We start from the raw sequence: 24,679 nt of genomic DNA on the forward strand, positions 1-24,679 counted from the left end.
AACACAAACATATACCCTGGTTAACCACTTTAATCAGCCACAAAAAGCCCTCCATGTCCGGCGTAATCCACGGACCTCCAGCGTCGCTTCCAGCGCTGCTGCATGGAGGTGACCGGAGCTGCAGCAGACACAGCCGCTCCTGTCACCTCCACGCAGCTAATGAAGACAGCCGCGCGATCGGCTGAGCTGTCAGTGAGGTTACCCGCTGTCACTGGATCCAGCGTTGGCCGCGGGTAACCTCAGTGACCGCTCAGCTGATCGCGCTACTCACCGCCGCACCTCTCACCTCCACGCAGCAAATGAGGTGAGTAGCGCGATCAGCAGAGCTGTCACTGAGGTTACCCGCGGCCACCGCTGGATCCAGTGACAGCGGGTAACCTCAGTGACAGCTCAGCCGATCGCGCGGCTGTCTTCAGTTGCTGTGTGGAGCTGACAGGAGCGGCGGTGTCTGCTGCAGCTCCGGTCACCTCCATGCAGCAGCGCTGGATGCGACGCTGGACCATCCTGGAGTACACCGGGCATGGAGGGCTTTTTGGGGCTGATTAAAGTGGTTAACCAGGGTATATGTTTGTGTTTTTTATTTCTAAAGCTGGGTTTACACACTGCAACATCGCAAAGGACATCGCTGTAACGTCACCGGTTTGGTGACGCAATAGCGACCTCCCTAAGTCTCTGCTAAGTCTCTGGTGAGCGTTCAAACAGGCAAACCTGGCCAACAACACAACAGCGATCCGGACCTGCAGAGCGACCTAGCTGGTTGTTGGGGACGTTGATAAGCAGCCTTTTGAAAGGGAAGTTGCTAACAAAGTCGCTGCAAAGTCTTCACACACTGAAACTTCATGCTGCACAGCGGGAAACAAAGGACCTAGGAATGGTCCTGAACGATTTGTAACGATTACAACTTCACAGCAGGGGCCGGGTCGCTGATAGGTTTCACACACTGCAACATCGCAAACAACATCGCTATTGCGTCACAAAACCGGTGATGTTATAGCGATGTCGTTTGAGATGTTGCAGTGTGTAAACCCAGCTTAATAAAGGATTTTTCGGGTGTGTGTGTTTATTTACTGTAATTTACAGATTAATCATGGAAGGTGTCTCATAGACGCCTGACATGTTTAATCTAGGACTTATTGGCAGCTATGGGCTGCAATTAACTCCTTATTACCCCGATTTGCCAATGCACCAGGGCAAATCGGGAAGAGCCGGGTACAGTCCCAGAACTGTCGCATATAATGTATGCGGCAATTCTGGGCGGCTGCTGACTGATATTGTTAGGCTGGGGGGCTCCCCATAACGTGGAGCTCCCCATCCTGAGAATACCAGCCTTCAGCCGTATGGCTTTATCTGGCTGGTTTTAAAATTGGGGGGACCGCACGCCGGTGTTTTTAATTATTTAATTATTTATTTCACTGCACAGTATAGACACGCCCACCGGCTGCTGTGATTGGGTGCAGTGTGACACCTGTCACTCAGCGTGGGGGGCGTGTCTCACTGCAACCAATCATAGGCGCCGGTGGGCGGGGAAAGCAGGGAATACGAGATTGTTTAATGGCCGGCCGGCTTTTTCAAAACAGTAAAAGCCGCCGGAGCAGTGTGAATGCCGTGCAGCGCCGGGGATCGGGGATCGGTGAGTATATGAGAGAGGGCTGCTCAATTCAGTTACTCAGGAGTTTAGCGGTCACCGATGAGCCCTTCACAGGTGATCGCTAATCAGGGCGCGACACAGACAGAGCCGCAGCATGACAATGAAGTCGGGTGAAGTTAACCCGAGTTCATTCTGATCGTGCGGCTCTGTCTGTGTCTGCTGTCATCTGCCATTCAGCTCTGCTACATGGCTGTCTGTGTCTGCTGTCAGCGGCCATGTAGCAGAGCTGAATGGCAGATGACATAGTAAAAATGCATCCCTACACATTACACACGCTTGGCAAGTCAATAAATAAAAAAAAAAAAAGGTGCCCAATGCATACGTCACAGAACACATGATCTAAACGATCGCACACAAAATTGATCAATTTAACATAGACTACTAACGCTCGTGTGACAGCAAATGAACGACCTACGTGCAATCTCATTCAATCGCATATGCGACCTGGGCGTGTCACATCGCATACGAGATCGCACACCTAATTGTAAGGTGTAAAGCTGGCTTAAGATCTTAATGCAATCAATCACACTGTGACCGATTTATTTACAGGATTTATGTTTATCCTGAGTATTTTTGGTGGTTTTCCTGAGACCATCCCTGACTGTAACAATTCTGTTCCTGTAACAATCTTTATATTCCCCCAGATGATTCATTTTGGTGATGTCTTATCATGTTTTTAATTGTCTATTGTCTATTGTGTTTTTTTCATATCCAATAAAATTGTCTATATTTGCACATATACTCTTTGTCCTCTTGTGTATACATGTTCTTAGGCCCACAGTAAAAAACAACTTAACATAGTCCTGAATAACCCCTTTAAATCCAATGTGTATGGCCAAAGACAATTTGAAAATCCAGAGGAGAGATACAAGTTGCATCTAGAAACTGGGGTGCAAGTAAGCATGGCTCATCAGCTTTCACATAGCTTCCTATTAAATCTAATGGACTAATCATGCTGTTGTGAAATAGCATGTGGGAACAATTGATTTCCTGGGGTAAACCAGATCACAGGTGATTCAATCATCACTGGGGAGCTGCCACTGGAAAGGAACTTGTCCTGATTCACCCTGATCACAGTTGTAGCTGGAGAAGCTTTACAGTGTGAATGTCCCTCATATCTCACCTTCAGATGTTAAATGGAGGACCAATATTGAATTAAATGGTTATTCTTAAAGGTTAAAATTAAAAGTGCTTGCAAAAACTATCTACTTTACATTTTACTATTAAAAATCCTTTCCCTTGTCAAAAATGGAGGGATATTCAATTTTACCACTTCTCGTTCGTTGCATATCTTATCTGCCACCTCGGCAATCTATAGGTCTAACATGGCTAGTGATTGCAAGTGCATTTCTATAGAACTTGTAAGCATGACTCTAAAACTGACTGGAGCAAACTATCTTCCAATCTGGCCGTATTCACTATCACTGCGCTTTTCTGATGCTGCAGAGGTAAAACTGCTTCTGCTTACAGCAATGTAAAGTGCACAGTCAGGCCAGTGGTACGATAATGCCACCAGTTTGAATCGTCAATCAAGCAGGGGCACATCTGACTCGCCCGCCCCAGGGCCTTAGGTGACTCGGTGTCGGGCCGGACTAGTCCGGGGTAGTCAGCGGTGGCGGCGCCCGACTCCGTGACCCTCGCGGAGTCAATTAATGTGGTGGTATTAGGGAAGATGGTAAAAAAGTTTATATAAGATTCATGACGCCACCTGTGGATTGCGGCTTTGTAGCCGCCGCTGCTGGACGGGACCTCCGGGGCTGGTGTTGTGGCAGCTGAGGTGTTTCTTGCTCCCCGCAGGTGAAACGGGTACCCCGGGGAAACCGTTTGTAAAGTCTATGGTGGAAGTTGATGAGGTGCAGGGCTGACAGGGCAGTGGAAATTAACGGACACAGACAATGATTTCTTTTACCTTCTCCTTTACTTGTCCTCAACCGGTGACCTCCAGGGAGCCTGTTTCAGATGGTAGCAGTGATCCGGTTGGCCTGAAAGCAGTTGGGGGTATCTCCCTGGCCAAGTGAGTATTGAGGCCTTCTCCCTACGCTTTCTTCTCTTCTACAGGACCTCGCTGCGTTGGTTCAACGGAGGCCCTCTCTGCTGGGACTTGTGGTACTTCCCGTTCCTGTATGGTAGGCTGCTCGGGCCTTCATTAATGCCACTTTGCTGAAGACAACACTTGGATCCTAAAGTGCGGCTGTACCTTCAGGTTGTTTTGAGGCCAAGGGACCTGCAGTCCTCCTGCCATTCGGATTCGGTTACCAGGACTCAAGCACCCTGGCAACCACGGACTCCAATGTCCGATTTTTCGCGTTTTCTTCTGAGGCGAGCTGGTTCAGCTCCGCTCTCCCCAGAATCTTCCTCCTGTGCCTCTCTCTGGACCTTGCTTTTCTGGGCTGAGCTATCTTAGCCCAGGACACCAGCTCGCATGTCCGCACTACTCCAGTTCCTCACTCAAGCTCCTCTCTCCTCAGCCGTCTGCTTTCAACTCCTGACTGGACTGGACTCCTGTCAACTGTCACTTTTCTCTCTAACTGGAAAACTCACTCAGACCAGACCTGGCTGGTTCTAACTGGTTCTCCTCACTACCCCTCCCCAGGTCAGAGCTCCCCCTGCTGACCTGAGTGGGAACTACATTGTTTGTAGGTAATTACTGGCCAAGGGACTGCCCCCTCTTGCTTCCAGGCTTAAGGTCCAGTCACACTAAGCAACTTACCAGCGATCCCAACAACGATAGGGATCGCTGGTAAGTTGCTAGGAGGTTGCTGGTGAGCTGTCACACTGCGACGCTCCAGCGATCCCACCAGCAACCTGACCTGGCAGGGATCGCTGGAGCGTGGCTACACGAGTTGCTGGTGAGCTCACCAGCAACAAGTGACCAGCCCCCAGTCTCCTAGTTACAGCACACATCAGGTTAATTAACCCGATGTGTGCTGCAGCTAAATGTGCACAGAGCAGGGAGCAGCGCACACTGAGTGCTGGCTCCCTGCTCTCCTACTTACAGCACACATCGGGTTAATTGCCTGATGTGTGCTGCAGCTAAATGTGCACAGAGCAGGGAGCAGCGCACACTGCTTAGTGCTGGCTCCTTGCTCTTCTAGTTACAGCACACATCGGGTTAATTACCTGATGTGTGCTGCAGCTACATGTGCACAGAGCAGGAGCCGGCAGCACAGGCAGTGAGAGCGGAGGAGGCTGGTATCAAAGGTAAATATCGGGTAACCAAGGACAGGGCTTCTTGGTTACCCGATGTTTACATTAGTTACCAGCCTCCGCAGAAGCTGGCTCCCTGCTCACTGCACATTAGTTGTTGCTGTCTCGCTGTCACACACAGCGATCTGTGCTTCACAGCAGGACAGCAACAACTAAAAAATGGCCCAGGACATTCAGCAACAACCAACGACCTCACAGCAGGGGCCAGGTTGTTGCTGGATGTCACACACAGCAACATCGCTAGCAACGTCACAAAAGTTGTTCGTTACCAGCGATGTTGCTAGCGATGTTGCTTAGTGTGACGGGGCCTTTAGTATTGACCTTTGTGGGACAACACTACTGTGGCAACCAGACCGCTGGGGTGCCACACATCCACCTGCAGGAAACCTGGTGCACTTTTGTCAAACATTAGACAACCCTTTTAATGCCCACACATTTGCATATTATGGTATCAAATAACATTTAAACAGAGTTGTGATTTCTACATTTTATATGGAAGCCTGTGCAGTGATTCATATACTCCTAATCCTAAGGCCTTCTGCACATGTCTGTGTTTGTGGAACATGTGGCAACCATTTTTTTCACCAATACCACACATACCCATCATAATCTATGACGCTCTTCACATGTCCATGTTTTAACATGGACCATGTGAACATCCAAAACACATGGAGACATGTCCATTTTTACATTACAAAGTATAGGAGAAACTTTGTAATTTATTTAGTTAATGAATAATGATCAATCTGTGAAAAGCACTGATGACATCGGTACCATTTTTTCATGTACATGTTTAAACACAAACATGTGAAAGAGGCCTAACAAATAGTTAAAGAGGTTGGCCACTACTTTAGCATCCTTAAGATAGGCCATCAACGTCTGATCAGCCGGGGTTCTGCACCCAGCACCTCTGATGATCAACTGTTCTTGGTGCCATCATCAACAGCAGGCATATGGAATTGCTCAGTTCAAGAGCTACCCCATGAACTGATAATGGTTGCTGCCGGGTACTGCACATCCACCTCCTACTGATTTGAATGGGAGGCAGATGTGCAGTACTCGGACGCAGCCACAATCAGAAGACAGGGAAAGCTATGGAACTGAGCATTTCTGGCCACCTGCTATTGCTGCCGGCAATAGAGAAGCTGATTGGTGGGGGTACCGGATGTCGGACCCCAGCCAATCGGATATTGATGACCTAGACCATCAATGTTAAAATAGTGGATAACCTCTTTAATCTTTCAGGGGGAAGATAAAGTTGACTTCACATTTCAAGTAAAAGGCACTTCATGTAATACATGGCTGCCTTGAGTCCATCATTTTGTCAGTGTCTCTCCATTCCACTTGATAGAGTGGAGTCTTGATATGTGAATTCCTCAATGAGATTCACTTGCCCTATTAGGGTTTTTTGTTGAGCTTAATGTGAGCTACAAATTCGCATGTCATACATCAATTCTATGATAACCATAGAAAATTAGTATATGATTTATAAAAACGAAAAATAAATAAATATGATCATGATAATTGAGGAGCAGAAGTGAAGAAACATTGACCTTCCTAACTGATATTGACTGTAAAAAGTTGTTGGTCTTCACACTTGGGTTCTGCAGAATAAACTACATATAATCAATATACCTGTAGGACCATCTAGCCTAAAGGCCCCGTCACACACAGAGATAAATCTTTGGCAGATCTGTGGTTGCAGTGAAATCATGGACATATTGTTCCATTTGTACACAGCCACAAACCTGGCACTGATTGTCCACAATTTCACTGCAACCACAGATCTGCCGCAGATTTATCTGTGTGTTTAGTACATAATGGCTGTAGCTGGCCAAACATTGTAATTGCATGGTAGCATTAACAAATCAGAGCCTTAGGTCTTGTAGACGGTGTAATCCTATCTCTAGCTGACATGCTCATACTGCTTTATGAGTAGACTTTGACATCACCTCATTTATCACTCAAAGGTAATGGTTGCAAAAGTGTTTGCCTGTTATTTGCAGCCGTACTGTACTGCTGAGACAGACCTGTAATCCTCTGAGAGCCTATTACCTCTGGAGAAAGCTTGAGATGGAGGAGGGGAGAATAGGCGGCTTTGTCATCCTACTGATCTGCAGGCAAATTAAGAGAACACAATGTATAATAGCTCAGATGTGGATCATGTGTATATGGAAGAGATCTCTCATAATATAGAGATGTTATTAGAATTGTGCGTTATAAATTTGTTTTTGAGCTTGAATATTGAACTATAATGTACGTTACGTTACAATTCTAACATGCATTTCTAATATATGACAAGTAGAGTCCAGCACCATTCGCATGGCACAATTCAAATCCGGGGACAAACAAAAATCGACTTGTTGAGGCATATTCAGGTGCTCCAGCTTGCACAACGAAGTAAAAAGAAGGAAAAAAGGTGGCACTCACCATCCCATAAGAAAATAAAAATGTATTCAAAATACTGTAAAAACATGGATGCGGGTGCAAGTGGGCGGGTGGGGACAACGGCCATTTTGCACACAAGTGCTGTTCAACAGGTCCAAATATGGGATGACGTGTCCCTGCTTCCTTTAGAAAGCCCATCTCTTTAAGAAATAATCATCAGACGTATATGGAACATGTATAAAAACATCATAGACTACATCAAACAATTCATAAAAACACTGATATACTGTATACCTGAACATGAGGTTATTAGTTTGACATTCTGATCAGACTGTACGAAGCCCACTGTCACGTCATGGTGAACCTCTGAGTGGGTCCCTGACTTATTTAAAGCCTTTAAAAAATTAAAATAATAAGAATGGAAAAACCCCGCCCCTGGAAGTGACCTGGTTATGGCTGGCTGTATGTGGGCGGAGACCCGAATTGTCCAATCAGTGACTTCCATTGGGGTTCAAGTCAAGTCCAGGTCCCAAACCGAACTTTATCTAAAGTCCGGCTTAACCTGCTGAACTGAACTTCTATGAGTCGACCAAACCTTTTTACTCTTTATATCTTTATATCTGTGCTGTTCCTTTTTCCAGATGAACATGTGCTAATTAAAAGGACTTTGTTGGCAAGTTTTTGATATATAAACTCAAGCCAGCATGATGCAAGGGTTAAAACAGAAGGCTCAAGCATGCCTGTTTTGTCACTGTATAATCTTTTGTTTATTTGCTACGTTTGTTTTATCAGGGACCCTTATCATTGGTGTGGCTGGCTGGCATGCCCTCTGCTGTGATTGACACCTCACAGTCAATGTCCAATTTCTATTGAGAGCCTGGTCAGAACAATTCTCCCAGCTCAGTAAACTCAATTCTTAGCTAATGTCAGAATGGCTGCATCCAGTAATTTAAGTTGAACATGGTCAATTTCAGAATCTCTTTGCCTACAACATGCTGCTCTCAGATGAAGTAGCAAAAACCTGCTTACAGAGTCCCTCTAAAAGGGAGTTTTCTGTTACAATAAGTTGTCACCTATCCAAAGAATAGGTAATAACTTGTAGATTAGGGGAGGTCCAACCTCTGAGATCCCAGAAACTATTCTTAAAATACTCAAGCCAAAAGAAAATGAACAGAACAGCGGTCACATATGCACAATGCCTTTCCCTCAGATAGGGCACAGAAGAGCCTTGTGCCAGCAAACAGTTGTGCTCCCACCGATCTACACATTGTGACCTCTTCTGTGAATAAGTGATAACTTTTTGTATCTAGAATTCCCCTTTAATTTGAAAGGGGAGGGGATTGTAATGCCATAAAACTTACAGAAACCCTGGGCATATAAAACATTTAGCATGTATGTAAATGCAGTACCTGCGACTAAGGACTAACGTCCGAAACGCGTTAGTGTCCTGTGTTTTATGATGTTTTAAAAGAAGAAAAAAATATAAAATAACTTGAGCGTTTCATTCATATTGGTGCTGGACAAACATTTTTCTTTGCCAACATTTTAGACACTGTAAACTTACATTAGACTGTCAAACTGATTCATGTAGTTTGGAAATGTGATGCTTTTTTATACTGTCTAGTTTGCTTACATCATTTTTTAGTTATTCCACTACATTACTCCAAATTGTGGGTCAGTTAAGTGAACAGGTACATACATCCTATAAAGAAAGGTCCTTTCATTATATGGCTTATGGATGTATGCTTTCAATTACTACGTACGATATAGTAAATTGCCCTGTAGGAAGAAATATGAATAATTGATTTAGTTTTGTCTGTATTGTGTTCCTGGCCTTAGACAAAAATAAAGGTTAACTATTAAATATATAAAGGATCAGCTAAGGCTCAGCTTACAATAGTCCTATAAGCAAAAAACCACAGCAGTACAAATGCTGCACACGCAGGATCTGTTGGTATCTGATAAGCCTTCAGAATAATATGTAATCTTCATATTTTGATTATGAATCGTCATCATTTTAGAATTAATTTAATGATTCCTAATGTTTGAACGGATTTCAGGTTGACGGTATCCAGTTATTTTTTTTCTACAATTATTGTGAGGGTTCATTATTGCCAGTGAAACATGAATTTTGCTTATGTTGCACATTTTTGAATTATTCATCTTGGTTAAATGAAGATAAAAATACAATGTTTAAGTCACATCTATTTTTAAAGATTCTCAAATTTGCAGAGTACCACAAAAAAAAAGACTTATCTATTCAATGGCAGAGATTAGAGATCTTTTGTTCATGATGGGAACAGGTCCAACCGAGAATTTGTGCATTGTTAAAATATTGTCCTTGGTCTGGAGCTGATGATAGCTGTTACTTTGGGATTTCTGGCATATGAGCAAAGATTAGTGTTAAAAGGAATGTGTCGTAAAAAATAGAATGAAACATTAGAGTTTTATTTTAGATGTTTAAAGTATATATTAAGTGCTTTGCAGACGTTTTTTAGGTAGGTGTGGGAAAAGTTCTGCAAAGTAAGGCTAAGTTCACATGTCCTGTAGTCATCCGTTAGAACGGATCCGTTGGGAAACTGATTTCTGCCAGAACCGTTTTTTTTAACATGGGAGTCAATGGACAATGTATCAGTTAATGGATTGCTACTTAGCCATCCAAGGTACTTGCATTTGTAATGAATCTGTTGTTTTCTTAATGGATCCATTGCAGATGGACGATAAACAGCAATCCATTAGAAGATCCGTTGTCCATAGACTCCCCATGTTCAAAACGGATCCGTCCAAGATCATTTTGCAAACGTATCTCTAACGGATCCATGATAACTGATGACTACAGGACATGAGAACCTATACTAAGAATGGCTTCAAAAATAGAATTCTTAATAGTTTATTTGATCAATTAACAAAATGCAAATGGTGACATCCAATATTAATTTTAATTACATGTTTCTTTTTATAAAAAAAAATTTTCTTTAATTTTAGGCATTCTTACAATGCAGTATTTTTTCTTTACTTACCAAAAACGTTTTCTTAGTACTATATTATATATATACAGTATATACACGAGAGAGAGAGAAGAGAGAGAGAGGAGAGAGAAGAGAGAGAGAGGAGAGAGAGGAGAGAGAGGAGAGAGAGAAGAGAGAGAGAAGAGAGAGAAAAGAGAGCGAGAAGAGAGAGAGAGAGGAAAGAGAGGAGAGAGAGAGAAGAGCGAGAGAGGAGAGAGAGGAGAGAGAGAGGAGAGAGAGGAGAGAGAGAGGAGAGAGAGGAGAGAAGAGAGAGAGAAGAGAGAGTGAGAGAGAAAGAGAGAGAGAAGAGAGAGAGAAGAGAGAGAGAGGAGAGAGAGGAGAGAGAGAGAAGAGAGAGTGAGAGAGAAGAGAGAGAGAGAAGAGAGAGAGAGAGATGAGGATATTGTTTTTGATCACATTGCAAACTTCATTTTGGCAGTCTATAATTTGTGAAATTTGTTAGACTCGTGCTGGACTTATTTCCAGTCCTGGTTTGCACAGGCTGAGCAGGAACAGGAGAGCTAAGTACGCAGAGTTGAATTCCACATACATGGCACCATGCTCCTTCAGTAATATAGTACAAGCCTAAAACTGCGCTTGTCGGGAGCATCTGCAGTTTAAAGCTGGCATGCCCAGAGCACAGGGTTTGGGGTCGAGACCGTAACTCCTACCTGGTTTGTTTAATTGTTGTGCACTGACATATTACACAGAAGAAAATGCATTTAGCAGCCCACAGTCTCAGCAAAATGCATAAATGAAATACAAAGGTATAACAAAACTTTTTTTTTCTTAATAAAAGCACATTTTTCTTCATATAAACACAACATTTAAAAAAAATCTCTTTCTTTAAACACTGTACCTGTGCTTGACAGAAGAACTTGTATTCTTTGTCATTCCTTGGGGAGATGGATGAGTTTGGATTTCTATCCGTTTTAGCTCCTTTGTGGTCCACTTACTGATGTATGGTCAGGATAGGCTTCATGCACATATGGAGCCTGTATAGAGGCACACAAAGTTACAAAACACTATAGAGTTACATAGTGATCATACAACTCTGTGTTACAGAGGATATTTCTAAAATATGGCATCTGATGGAGCATTTTTGTATTCTGTATACCGTAGATACTGCTGTATGACATTGAAGACCGCTGTGGACTTTGGTCCATATTACATCAATGCACACCTTGGTGCTGTAATGTTTCTTTACACAAGCCTTTAGGCTATGTGCGCACTAGAAAAGTGATTTTTCTCAAGAAAATTTCTTGAGAAACTTCTGGGAGTTGAAGATTTCCGCACCTGCGGAAAAATCCGCGGGAAAAACGCATGCGGATTTGCCGCGGATTTGCCGCGGATTTACCGCAGGTTGGTCCCTGCGGTTTTGCAATAAATAATATAGATAATCGATAGACAGATAATGGATAGAGTGAAAGATGGATAGATGAATAGTTAGATAGGCCTGTTTCACACGTCAGTGATTCTGGGACATTTGTGCTTTTTTTTAAACGTACCAGAATCACTGACATACGCAGACCCATTATAATGAATGGGTCTGCTCACACGTCAGTGATTTTTCACTGCACGTGTCTCAGTGCGGCGTACCCGCGTGTCCGTGATTGCCGCACGGAGACATGTCCATTTTTTTCTGGCATCACTGATGTCCCACAGACCACGCAGTGGTGTGGTCCGTGAAACACGTGCCAGAAAAAAACGTGCTTTTAAAATAAAAAACATTTTTACTCACCCGGCTTCAGCGGTGCTCTCTGCAGCCCGTGCAGCTTGCTGCTTCTGAGCCGGCTCATTACTGTCGCGCATATTCATGATGCACGACACAGCCGACCCGGAAGCAGCTGCTGCGGGGGTCAGCGCCGGCCGGATGCTGCACCGCGGGAGCGATCAGCACCAAGGACAGCGGGAGCGCGCACAGGTGAGTTGATTTCTAAGTGCAATCACGGGCCACGGAGAACGGAGCCCGGATTGCACTTAGACAACCCACGTGTGCCGTAATTCACGGCACACGGAGGGACATGTGCGTGTTTTACACGCTAGTGAAAAACGTCAGTGTTTTTCACTGACGTGTGAAACGGACCATAGATAGATAGATAGATGAGAAAGACCTATATAACGTCCCACCCCCCTGCATTTTCTAAGCTAGCACCCTTTAGTGACTTTTATGTGGCACTAAAGGGTGCTTAGCCTTGTATTTAGCCATAAAATAAATAAATAATTAATTTAAAAAAAAACGACATCAGGTCCCCCCATCTTTTGTAGCCAGATAGGGTAAAGCAGACGGCTGCAGCCTGCAAACCACAGCTGACAGCTTCACCTTGGCTGGTAATCCAAAATAGAGGGCACCCCACGCTGTTATTTTACATTAAATAAATAATTTAAAACAAAAAACGTGGGGTCCCCCCCAAATTGGATCACCAGCCAAGGTAAAGCGGACAGCTGTGGTCTGGTATTCTCAGACTAGGGAGGTCCACTGTTATTGGACACTCCCCAGCCTAAAAATAGCAGGCCGCAGCCGCCCCAGAAGTGGCGCATCCATTAGACGTGCCAATCCTGGCGCTTCGCCCCAACTCATCCCGTTGCCCTGGTGCGTTGGCAAACGAGGTAATATATGGGGTTGATGCCAGATGTGTAATGTCACCTGGCATCAAGCCCTGGGGTTGGTGAGGTCAGGCGTCTATCAGATACCCGACATCACCAACCCAGTCAGTAACAAATAAAAAATAGACAAAAAAAGTTTTATTTGAAAAAACACTCCCCAATACATTCCCTTTTTAACCAATTTATTGAAAAGAACAATCAATTCCACGTTCGGCGTAATCTAATAAGGGGGGGGTGCACGGTGATCCATACCATAGTCGCTGTCGCAGTCAATGAAGAACAGAATGTTCCCCATTGGCTGGGAGAGCAATGCAGTGACCTGAGCTAACATCAATAGCCCAGCTCACTGCAGGGGATGCCGAGCGCTGCCATCAGGAGCATAGATGAGATCATTACCTTTTGTGATCATCTCCTGTACTGCTGACGTCAGCGCTGTCACTGACTTCTATGCCCGCCGCGTTGTCAGAAGTATCGCGAGAGCCCGTGACGTCACCGCTAGTGACAGTCTCGGGCCGCTCGTGAGACGGGCATAGACAGCAGTGACAGCGTGACGTCAGGAGGCAGGAGATCGTCACAGCAGGTAATGATCTCACCTCCTGACAGCAGCGATCGTCATCCCCGCGGCTCCCAGCACTGCAGGGTGTCACATTGTGATCCTGTCACTCCTTCACCTACGGTATGTACCACCTATCTCTCTGTTGTTGCCAACTATGTTTACCTGCTGCGCTCCTCTTTTCCCTCCTTTTTTCACTGCTCTCCTTTTGTCTCTCTCACGTTCTTTCTCTCTTTTTCCTTTCTTTCCTTCTCCCTCTTTCCCTCTCTCTTTTCCCCTTCTTTCTCTCCCTCTCTTTCTCTCTTCCTCTCTCTCCCCCTCTCCTTCTTTCTTTTTCTTTCCTTCTCTCTCTTCCTCTTTCTTTCCCTCTCCTTTCTTGCTCCTCTCTGTCTCCTTCCCTCTCTCCCTGGCCCCCTCTCTCTCTCTCTCCCTCTCTCTTTCTCTCCCTCTCTCTTTTTTTCTCTCTCTCTTCCTTTATTTCTCTTTCTCTGTCCTTTTTCATCCCCTCTTTTTCTCTTTCTTTCTCCCTCTTCCCTTCCTTCTCTCCCCCTCTCCCTCTCTACCTCTTTCCCTCTCTCTCTCTCTCCTTGTTCTCTTTCTCTCTTTCTTCCCTTCTTTTCTCTCCTTTCTTTCTCTCTTTTTTCCCCTCTTTTTTTTCCCTCTTTTTCTTTCTCCCTCTCTCTTTCCTTCTCCCTCTCTCCCTCTTTCTCTCCCTCTCTCCTCCTCTCCTTTTTTCTCCCTCTGTTTTCCTCTCTCTCTTTTTTTTTTCTCTCTCTTCATCTCCCTCTTCCTTTCTTCTTCTCTCTCTTGTTTCCTTTTCTTTCTTTCTCTCCTTGGTAGTGATACTAGCTCCGGCTGTTCAGTTTGGTTTTTACAAGCAACTTATCTATGTCACTTGACCATTATTATCTCCCATGGTACGTAATATGTTACTTTACCTGTACTAATTATTCTTTTTCTATGTAATTAAGAGCACACTCTGCAATACGTGTGGAACCTTACCTCTATTTGTCCACCTCCGGTTGTCCTTCGAGACCCGTGTTTCCTTACTCTGACCAGTGATGTACAGTTAGGTCCAGAAATATTTGGACAGTGACACAATTTTCGCGAGTTGGGCTCTGCATGCCACCACATTGGATTTGAAATGAAATCTCTACAACAGAATTCAAGTGCAGATTGTAACGTTTAATTTAAAGGTTTGAACAAAAATATCTGATAGAAATTGTAGGAATTGTACACATTTCTTTACAAACACTCCACATTTTAGGAGGTCAAAAGTAATTGGTCAAATAAACCAAACCCAAACAAAATATTTTTATTTTCAATATTTTGTTGCTAATCCTTTGGAGGCAATCACTGCCTTAAGTCTGGAACCCATGGACATCACCAAACGCTGGGTTTCCTCCTTCTTAATGCTTTGCCAGGCCTTTACAGCCGCAGCCTTCAGGTCTTGCTTGTTTGTGGGTCTTTCCGTCTTAAGTCTGTATTTGAGCAAGTGAAATGCATGCTCAATTGGGTTAAGATCTGGTGATTGACTTGGCCATTGCAGAATGTTCCACTTTTTTGCACTCATGAACTCCTGGGTAGCTTTGGCTGTATGCTTGGGGTCATTGTCCATCTGTACTATGAAGCGCCGTCCGATCAACTTTGCGGCATTTGGCTGAATCTGGGCTGAAAGTATATCCCGGTACACTTCAGAATTCATCCGGCTACTCTTGTCTGCTGTTATGTCATCAATAAACACAAGTGACCCAGTGCCATTGAAAGCCATGCATGCCCATGCCATCACGTTGCCTCCACCATGTTTTACAGAGGATGTGGTGTGCCTTGGATCATGTGCCGTTCCCTTTCTTCTCCAAACTTTTTTCTTCCCATCATTCTGGTACAGGTTGATCTTTGTCTCATCTGTCCATAGAATACTTTTCCAGAACTGAGCTGGCTTCATGAGGTGTTTTTCAGCAAATTTAACTCTGGCCTGTCTATTTTTGGAATTGATGAATGGTTTGCATCTAGATGTGAACCCTTTGTATTTACTTTCATGGAGTCTTCTCTTTACTGTTGACTTAGAGACAGATACACCTACTTCACTGAGAGTGTTCTGGACTTCAGTTGATGTTGTAAACGGGTTCTTCTTCACCAAAGAAAGTATGCGGCGATCATCCACCACTGTTGTCATCCGTGGACGCCCAGGCCTTTTTGAGTTCCCAAGCTCACCAGTCAATTCCTTTTTTCTCAGAATGTACCCGACTGTTGATTTTGCTACTTCAAGCATGTCTGCTATCTCTCTGATGGATTTTTTCTTTTTTTTCAGCCTCAGGATGTTCTGCTTCACCTCAATTGAGAGTTCGTTAGACCGCATGTTGTCTGGTCACAGCAACAGCTTCCAAATGCAAAACCACACACCTGTAATCAACCCCAGACCTTTTAACTACTTCATTGATTACAGGTTAACGAGGGAGACGCCTTCAGAGTTAATTGCAGCCCTTAGAGTCCCTTGTCCAATTACTTTTGGTCCCTTTAAAAAGAGGAGGCTATGCATTACAGAGCTATGATTCCTAAACCCTTTCTCCGATTTGGATGGGAAAACTCTCATATTGCAGCTGGGAGTGTGCACTTTCAGCCCATATTATATATATATAATTGTATTTCTGAACATGTTTTTGTAAACAGCTAAAATAACAAAACTTGTGTCACTGTCCAAATATTTCTGGACCTAACTGTACGTTCCATCCGCAGTATTCCTTCATGAATATTTGTATATATTTCTGTGTATCACCTGTACATAATGCACTCACTATTGTTATTGTCTTCACACCTTTTCAGGCAACAACCTTGAGAAAGGCTCTATGCCGAAACGTTGGTGCTGTTGCTCTGGTTAGGTTCCTTTTGCAGTGTGTCAGTCAATAAATTCACTTACGCATATTTCCCTTTTGTCTTCATTCGAGTGCTGGGGTTCACTTTACTATACTGCAGGGTGTCAGTGTCTGCCTGTGCTGCCGCGTGACAGGCTGCTGACACTGCGGGCAGACACTGACACCCTGCAGTGCAGTGTCAGTATCTGCCTGTGTCAGTGTCTGCCTGCGCTGCAGCGTGACACGCTGCCGATACTGCGGGCACACACTGACACTGCAGTGCAGGCAGCCGCGAGGCTGGAGCGGGACACAGACTGCACGGGCACCTGGAGGTCGCACGGAAGTGCTTCTGTGCGGCGTCCAGGCAGTGTGACGTCTGTGTTTACTCTGCTCCGCTTCCTCTTCCTGGCATAATGACATCGCTTCCTGCAAAACCGCAGGCAGCGATGAGCATTACCGCAGGTAAATCGCGGCTATACCGGGGGTATACCGCACATCATTTGCTATCTGGGGTATACCCCCGGAATTTCGCGATTACATTACAGTGAATGGAGTGAAATTCCGGGGGTATACCGCAGGTACCTGCGGAAAATAATGGACATGCTCATTTTCTCAAGAAAGTTTCTCGAGAAAATTTTCTCAAGGAAATTTCTTGAGAAAAATCCGCAGTGTGCGCACAGCTATTTTTTTTTCTCATAGGATTTGCTGGGAAATGTCTGCTCGAAGATTGCAGACATTTCTCAAGAAATTTCCGCAGCAAATCCGCGGGTAAATCCGCGGGCAAAACGGCCTAGTGCGCACAGAGCCTTAGTCTCTAAGAACGAATCACTATGTGCTCTATTACTCCAGATAAGTCTTGTCTTGACATGTTGTCATTATATAAGAGCCGAGAACAGATTGATAGTATCACTCAGGCCACAACCATTTAGCACAGGTTTCACATTTGTGTCCATGAGTGTCACTGCTGGTTTTAAATACAGACAAGGACAATTTGTTTACCGACAAACCCAGCTAAGCCTCTCAAGAATACTGTACATCTCTAATTTGGGTCTCGGTATTGTTGAGTCTCCCTGTTCCTATATTGCACCATGTTTAAGTCTTGCTTTGGACCAGCAATAGATTCCATGTGTATTTATGCTTTCTGATTGAATGTTTTAGATCAGAATATCCAATGGTAAAATAATGCAGTGCAAGGAATAATTTCTTAAAAAAATATATCTTTTAATTGCAGGGTTCAGCTGATTCCTACACAAGTCGTCCATCGTTAGACTCCGACGTGTCACTGGAGGAGGATCGGGAGGCTGCCCGCCGCGAGGTGGAGAGGCAGGCTCAGCAACAGCTTGACAGAGCCAGGGTATGTATCTGTTGGCCAGCTATTTCCAGGAGATAAGTGGGGCCATTGGTTTCCTATTATTTGCGTTTATCATAAGACATGTCCTAGATATTTCGTAATGAATCTCCACAATGTGTTTAAAATGTTCTATTTGTTTTTTTCTTACAATTATACTGGTAATTTAAGTCTTTTATTTTCTAAGAGCTCCACAAAATGTTTTTACGAATCTTTATTTCATATAATACAATTAAAAACACATAAAGGAATACTCCCAAAAAAATCATTTTTCGGCAACATTTAGTTTGGTTTACATTTAGGTTGGTTTAACAGAGAGTCAGGTAGATTTACAGTCCCTTAGATTATTTAAAAAAGGAACCTATTTTAGAGGGAGGGTTGTTCACACAGGAATACCCAAGGTATCCCTCAACCATGGGAATGTATTCCACTATTTCCAGCAGTCCCATTAACCATGAATGGACTGGAGGCTAGGCATGTGTACTGCCCCGCGAGCTCGGCTGCGAGCGCCGAGCCACTCGGATCCGTGCTCGTACTGCGGGTGGTGGCCCGAGACTCTCACGGACCCGGGGGTCACGTCACTCTGCAAGGGAGTTGGCGCTACACGCGGGGATTTGAGTGATGAGTTCCACGGCCGGGCCGCGGTGGTTTGGTTTTGGATGTTAGTTCGTGACACCACCCACGGGTTGTGGTGATTGTAGACACCACCACTACGGTGAAGGTATGGGGGCTCCCGAGAGCGGTGTAATGGCGCAGATAGGTGTTGACCCCCTCCGTGCGTAGGGGGTGTTGGTCCCGGGGCCCGGTAGGCGAGGGCCGGGGTGCAGGGTGAAGTGTTGCGGTGCAGTGCGGTGTGGTGCCTGATGGCACTGGTGTAGTCACTCTGACACAAGACACTGGAGTCTCTGGTAAACCAAACGGAGTGATGAACGGGGCCCGCAGCCTGCTACAGCTTCTCCCAGAATAGGTTGGTGGTTTCCGCCTTTCTCCTGCACCCCTGTGTGTAAATGTTTGACTCCTATGCCTAGACACCGGTAGTCCGCTCCCCGACTTGCATATGCCGGAGGAGCCCGTTTGCCCGCAGATGCTGGCCTTCGGGTCTCTATACCTTGGCGGTGGCTTTACCCTGTTTGGTTGGGCTGTTGTCTTCTAAAGGGACTTGTGTGGGATAGGTCCTTAAGTCCAGTCCGCAATCAGTTGATTCGACTCGGCCCTGTCGGTTCAGGGCTTTGTACTGGGTCTGAGTACCCTGCCTGGTGCTCCGCTATCCAGTTGGCTCCCCGGTTTGGTTCTGGTGGGCCACTACCCTGTCCCGGTCCCTTACGGTTCCACCGGTCATATTCCCGGTCTCCTGCAGGCGGCCACCACCGTCTGCCTCCTTGCCAATGGCGACTGGGCTCCAACCCAGCCACCTGGTAGTCTCTTATCAGGGCACAGACACAGGACTGCCCGTGACCTTGACTGCCCTAGACTTGCACTTGAACTACTCTGTCTGTTTTCCCGCCTCCAGGCCTGTGAACTCCTCGGTGGGTGGAGCCAACCGCCTGGCTCTGCCCTCCCTGGTGTGGACATCAAACTTGGAGGGTGGTGACAAGGTTTTTAGTTTGACTGGTGTTACCTAACTGGGATGGGGTGTGGTGTTGTGTGTGACTATCTGGGACTACCCGACTAGTCCGGGGCGTCACATTCCCCCTTGGTTTAATGCAGACCGTCCTCGGGCTGCCCGTCCATCACAGGTTTATTTTTGTTTTTCTGAAAGATAGAAACGGAACATAATACAAGCATAATAACATTTCAACATTTTTATCTTTTGGATCTTCCCATTCGGGAAATAGTAAGAATAAAGTCGGGCTCAACTGGTTATATGGGGGAGGTGCTATAAAGGAAAAAATCTCCAGATACTGTGATAAATCCCAAGCACTCAGTCGGATACAAGAATAATGCAAAAGTTTTTTATTTGTGGATTGTAAGCAAAAAGAACCACTACCAGTAGAGCAAAGCCAAGCCAACGTTTCGGCCTATGTTAGGCCTTTGTCAAGGTCTTGCCTATAAGAAATGATAGAGATTATTTACACACCAAAAGTGACATGACAAAAAATTACTTTACATATTTACAGATAATGTATATACACATACTTATGTGAGAGACCAATTAGTATGGACGAGTTAGACGTCCACAGATTCTATCGTAGGTAGGGCGTTTTTACTTTTCCAGCGTAGTTCGCTAAACGGAAAGGAGGAATATTTTTAGCACCAAAGGTACAGTATAACAAAGCCATATAGAAGGCACAAGCTTGCGTTGGTATAGTCGCAGAATCAAAAAGGCTTTCCAATAGTCAAATAACAATGTTACAGAGGTATAACATGCAAATGCGAGCAGACCGTCTGCTAGTGGGGGGATAAAATCGTATGAGCAGCGTCTTACTGAGCAATCACAGGTAGCGGGAAAAATACCCTTGGAATAGGCGTCATTGTGATAGTATGAGTCCAGGAGGCAGTAACCAGGAGGAGGTATCTGACTAGACAATAGATAAGCTAGTTGGGAAGCATTGTGGTACGGTTACTATCCAGCCTATGATAGGCATGAACGGACGTTAGGTTGGCTACAAAATAGGTTTGTGTCAGGATATGTGAGCATTTTTGTGGGAAACATGAGGTCACAGGAGAGAACAAAACATACCCACAGTCAGGGAGAAGCGAGACGCTATTGGTGAGGTAGAGGAAGTGCCTGAGGAAAAAAGGAAAATAAGAGAATGCTAAATGGCTGTATCAAGAAAAGCTAAAACCAGGTATGCAATATATAAAGCAGAGCATGAGAAAATATAGCAGTTTATGTAAAAGGCAGGATTTTACCTTTAGGGCATATGGCCTGGGGACAGAGTCCCAAAGAACAACCAAATATAGGTATACAGTATACAAGGTAGAGCATGTAAGTAAATGGCAAAGTGTATGATAAGGTAGGATTTCACCTTTAGGGTATATTGCATTGGCACAGTGTCTCAGAGAGAAATCAAACACAGGTGTGCAGTGTACAAAGTAGAGCATGTAAGTATGTTGCAGAGTGTATGAAAAGGCAGGATTTTACCTTTAGGGCATCAGGCATGGGGACGGGGTCCCAGTGGAGCAGGCAGGAGGCGTGTGGCGTTGTGCTGCGTTGAAGAGCGGCCATTTAAAGGGGTGGCCGGCACTTCCTGGTGTGAGCCATGTGCGTCACCGCGCATGCGCGCGTGACGTCAGCGGTGACGCGAGCACGTGTCTGCGCATGCGTGACGCGTCATCACAGTGGGAAGGACAGGACCATAGATGGGCGGTGTGTGTGTGTGTGTGTACTGTGCGCGCTCTGCGTGCGCGCGACATGTCAGAGGGGGGAGATAGAATAGAGCAGTAGATGGGTGGAGTGTGCACGTGTATGCGCGCGCGTGCGCCGCGTCATGAACGCGGCGCACGCGCGCGCATACACGTGCACACTCCACCTGTCCTGTCCTTCCCACTGTGATGACGCGTCACGCATGCGCAGACACGTGCTCGCGTCACCGCTGACGTCACGCGCGCATGCGCGGTGACGCACATGGCTCACACCAGGAAGTGCCGGCCACCCCTTTAAATGGCCGCTCTTTAACGCAGCACAACGCCACACGCCTCCTGCCTGCTCCACTGGGACCCCGTCCCCATGCCAGATGCCCTAAAGGTAAAATCCTGCCTTTTCATACACTCTGCAACATACTTACATGCTCTACTTTGTACACTGCACACCTGTGTTTGATTTCTCTCTGAGACACTGTGCCAATGCAATATACCCTAAAGGTGAAATCCTACCTTATCATACACTTTGCCATTTACTTACATGCTCTACCTTGTATACTGTATACCTATATTTGGTTGTTCTTTGGGACTCTGTCCCCAGGCCATATGCCCTAAAGGTAAAATCCTGCCTTTTACATAAACTGCTATATTTTCTCATGCTCTGCTTTATATATTGCATACCTGGTTTTAGCTTTTCTTGATACAGCCATTTAGCATTCTCTTATTTTCCTTTTTTCCCCAGGCACTTCCTCTACCTCACCAATAGCGTCTCGCTTCTCCCTGACTGTGGGTATGTTTTGTTCTCTCCTGTGACCTCATGTTTCCCACAAAAATGCTCACATATCCTGACACAAACCTATTTTGTAGCCAACCTAACGTCCGTTCATGCCTATCATAGGCTGGATAGTAACCGTACCACAATGCTTCCCAACTAGCTTATCTATTGTCTAGTCAGATACCTCCTCCTGGTTACTGCCTCCTGGACTCATACTATCACAATGACGCCTATTCCAAGGGTATTTTTCCCGCTACCTGTGATTGCTCAGTAAGACGCTGCTCATACGATTTTATCCCCCCACTAGCAGACGGTCTGCTCGCATTTGCATGTTATACCTCTGTAACATTGTTATTTGACTATTGGTATGCCTTTTTGATTCTGCGACTATACCAACGCAAGCTTGTGCCTTCTATATGGCTTTGTTATACTGTACCTTTGGTGCTAAAAATATTCCTCCTTTCCGTTTAGCGAACTACGCTGGAAAAGTAAAAACGCTCTACCTACGATAGAATCTGTGGACGTCTAACTCGTCCATACTAATTGGTCTCTCACATAAGTATGTGTATATACATTATCTGTAAATATGTAAAGTAATTTTTTGTCATGTCACTTTTGGTGTGTAAATAATCTCTATCATTTCTTATAGGCAAGACCTTGACAAAGGCCTAACATAGGCCGAAACGTTGGCTTGGCTTTGCTCTACTGGTAGTGGTTCTTTTTGCTTACAATCCACAAATAAAAAACTTTTGCATTATTCTTGTATCCGACTGAGTGCTTGGGATTTATCACAGTATCTTCCCATTCGGGAGGCACATACTTGAACGTTACGATAACATTTTAATAACATGGGAACCGGGTCCTCAGTCACCCACCCAAACAACCTAGACCTTGATGCTGCCCCTAAGAAGTGGGCAGCACCCCTTTTCCCCAGTCCAGGAACGGGCCCAGGTGTTTTAGCGGGACATGTGCGGGTTTCACAGTCCTTTCAGAGGCCCCATGTCCAGGGGACCCCTGACTTGGAGGATGGCCACCGGTTGTAGTAGTGGCGGGCCTCGGCCAACAGCTTCCCGCAGGCCTGTCCTCCAGTCTGCCTCTCCGGAGGCGGTGAAACCGGACGGCCAGTTAAGGGAGGCTATTATTTACAAGCCCAAAAGTTTTTGGGTTGGCCTGCAAGTTCTTGGCCTTGTCTTTAAGTAACAGGGGCAACAAAAGTCCTAACGGGGACGGGCAGTCAGGGTCCCAACGGGAACTTCAACATGGTTGCCGGGAACCACTATCGCTCTTTAACTTTCATGTAAATCAGGTGAAAGCCTCGGGTGATCAGTGCTCATTCATTCAGCTATTTACACAATCAACACATTGCACCCCTAAATAGCAGTTTCCCTGTACCTAAGCGGGGGCCTACCTAGGTTAAGGCGTGTGGACCTCCTGGGCCCAATGTTGTCAGTTGGAGGCAATGGGACAGAGGGGAAAACCAGTCCCTCTTCCCGTGTGTCAGGTATGGCAGGTAGAGACCTACGAGTGCGCAGTATAGGTGCATCCCTGGGCGCTTGGTCAGGTGTCTCGCTGGCGGTCGTTTCCGTCTCTCTCTCTTCCACGGGTTGTGGGAACATTACGATGGGAACAATTACGGCGCCATTCTGCATAGGCCAGTCCGCTGGAAAGTCGCACATTACGGTATGAATCACCTCTTTCTTCTTTTCCGGAGCCTCATCCACCAGCCTCAAGGGATCTGGGCATCTCTTTAGGTGGTCCCTGGAAACGGTAGCCGTGGTCTTCCCCTGATCACGACTGATCAGATAGGTCTTCTCGTTCTCCCATCCAGTGGGCTGTATGACATACGGGGTCCTTTCCCATTGATCGTCGAGCTTATGCGTCCTCTTACGCTTCAGTACCACATCCCCGGGTTCAAAGGGGGCAGCCGGAGGCCGCTTGTTGAAGTGCTGCTCTTGCTTATCTCGGCTCTGCCGTAGATTCCTCTCCCCATGCTCCTGGATCTGTCGGTACTGTATCTTCCACTTGGTTTTCCAGTTGTTAGTGGAGGGAAGGGCTTCGGGTGCCTCTATATCCATTTCTAGATCCACGGGCAGCCGTCCCGGTCGGGCTCTCATCAAATATGCGGGCGTGCACTTGGTGGAACTGCAGGGGATGTTATTGTACATGTCCACCAGGTCAGGCAACTTTTCCGGCCACAAGTTCCTTTCCTCCAATGGTAGTGTCTTGAGGAGTTTCAGGACCAGGTGATTCATTTTCTCACACATCCCGTTAGTCTGGGCATGATATGGCATAGTCCGGTTCTTCTTACACCCGTACAATTGACAGAACTCTTGGAACACCTCCGCTTCAAAGGCTGAGCCCTGGTCTGTGAGTACCCTCTCCGGGTAGCCATGCGGTCGGCAGAAGTAGGCCTGGAAGGCTCTAGCTGCAGTACGGCCTGTCAGATCTTTAACAGGGACAACCACCATGAACCTGCAGTAGTGTTTTACAATGGTCAGGGCATATGTATACCCGGTTCGGCTGGGCATGAGCTTGACGTGGTCCACGGCAACCAACTCCAGTGGCTGGTGAGTGACGATCGGCTGTAGGTGGGCCTTCTGGCTGGCTTCGTCCGCCTTCTCGGTGTGCAGGGACCACATTCTCGACACCAGGCCTCCACAGACTCCCACTTCCCACTCCAATAGAACCGCTCTCTCAGCAACATCTCCAGCTTTTTCCAACCAAAGTGTCCGGCGCCATCATGGTAGGCCTGCAGGACCCTGGGCACACTGGCTTGGAGAACCACCACCTGTCGGACCTTCTCATGGGTCTTCGGATTGATCATTTCCCTATACAGCTTCCCCTGATGTAAGTACAGCCGGTTTCTTTCTTTCCACAGCCATTGAGCTTCTGAGGGGGCTGTGGGATCCATCCTGAAGAAGCACTGCGCGATCATAGCTTTAACCAGCTGAACCGCAGGTTCTTGATCCTGGGCTTCCTGCCACCCCTGG

The 24,679-nt window shown here is 45.9% G+C and overlaps 1 protein-coding gene across 3 annotated transcripts in view; it reads left to right on the plus strand.

The window, feature by feature from the left end:
• Positions 1-24,679, plus strand: part of CACNB3 (calcium voltage-gated channel auxiliary subunit beta 3) — a 403,977-nt gene that overhangs the window by 262,179 nt on the left and 117,119 nt on the right. For all 3 annotated transcript variants that reach the window (XM_075336926.1, XM_075336925.1, XM_075336927.1), the window contains exon 2: positions 17,495-17,617. In XM_075336926.1, coding sequence (XP_075193041.1) covers positions 17,495-17,617 — 123 coding nt within the window. The remainder of the gene's footprint in view (positions 1-17,494; positions 17,618-24,679) is intronic.

Source organism: Anomaloglossus baeobatrachus, chromosome 2, assembly GCF_048569485.1.
Source record: "Anomaloglossus baeobatrachus isolate aAnoBae1 chromosome 2, aAnoBae1.hap1, whole genome shotgun sequence".
NCBI lineage: Eukaryota > Metazoa > Chordata > Amphibia > Anura > Aromobatidae > Anomaloglossus > Anomaloglossus baeobatrachus.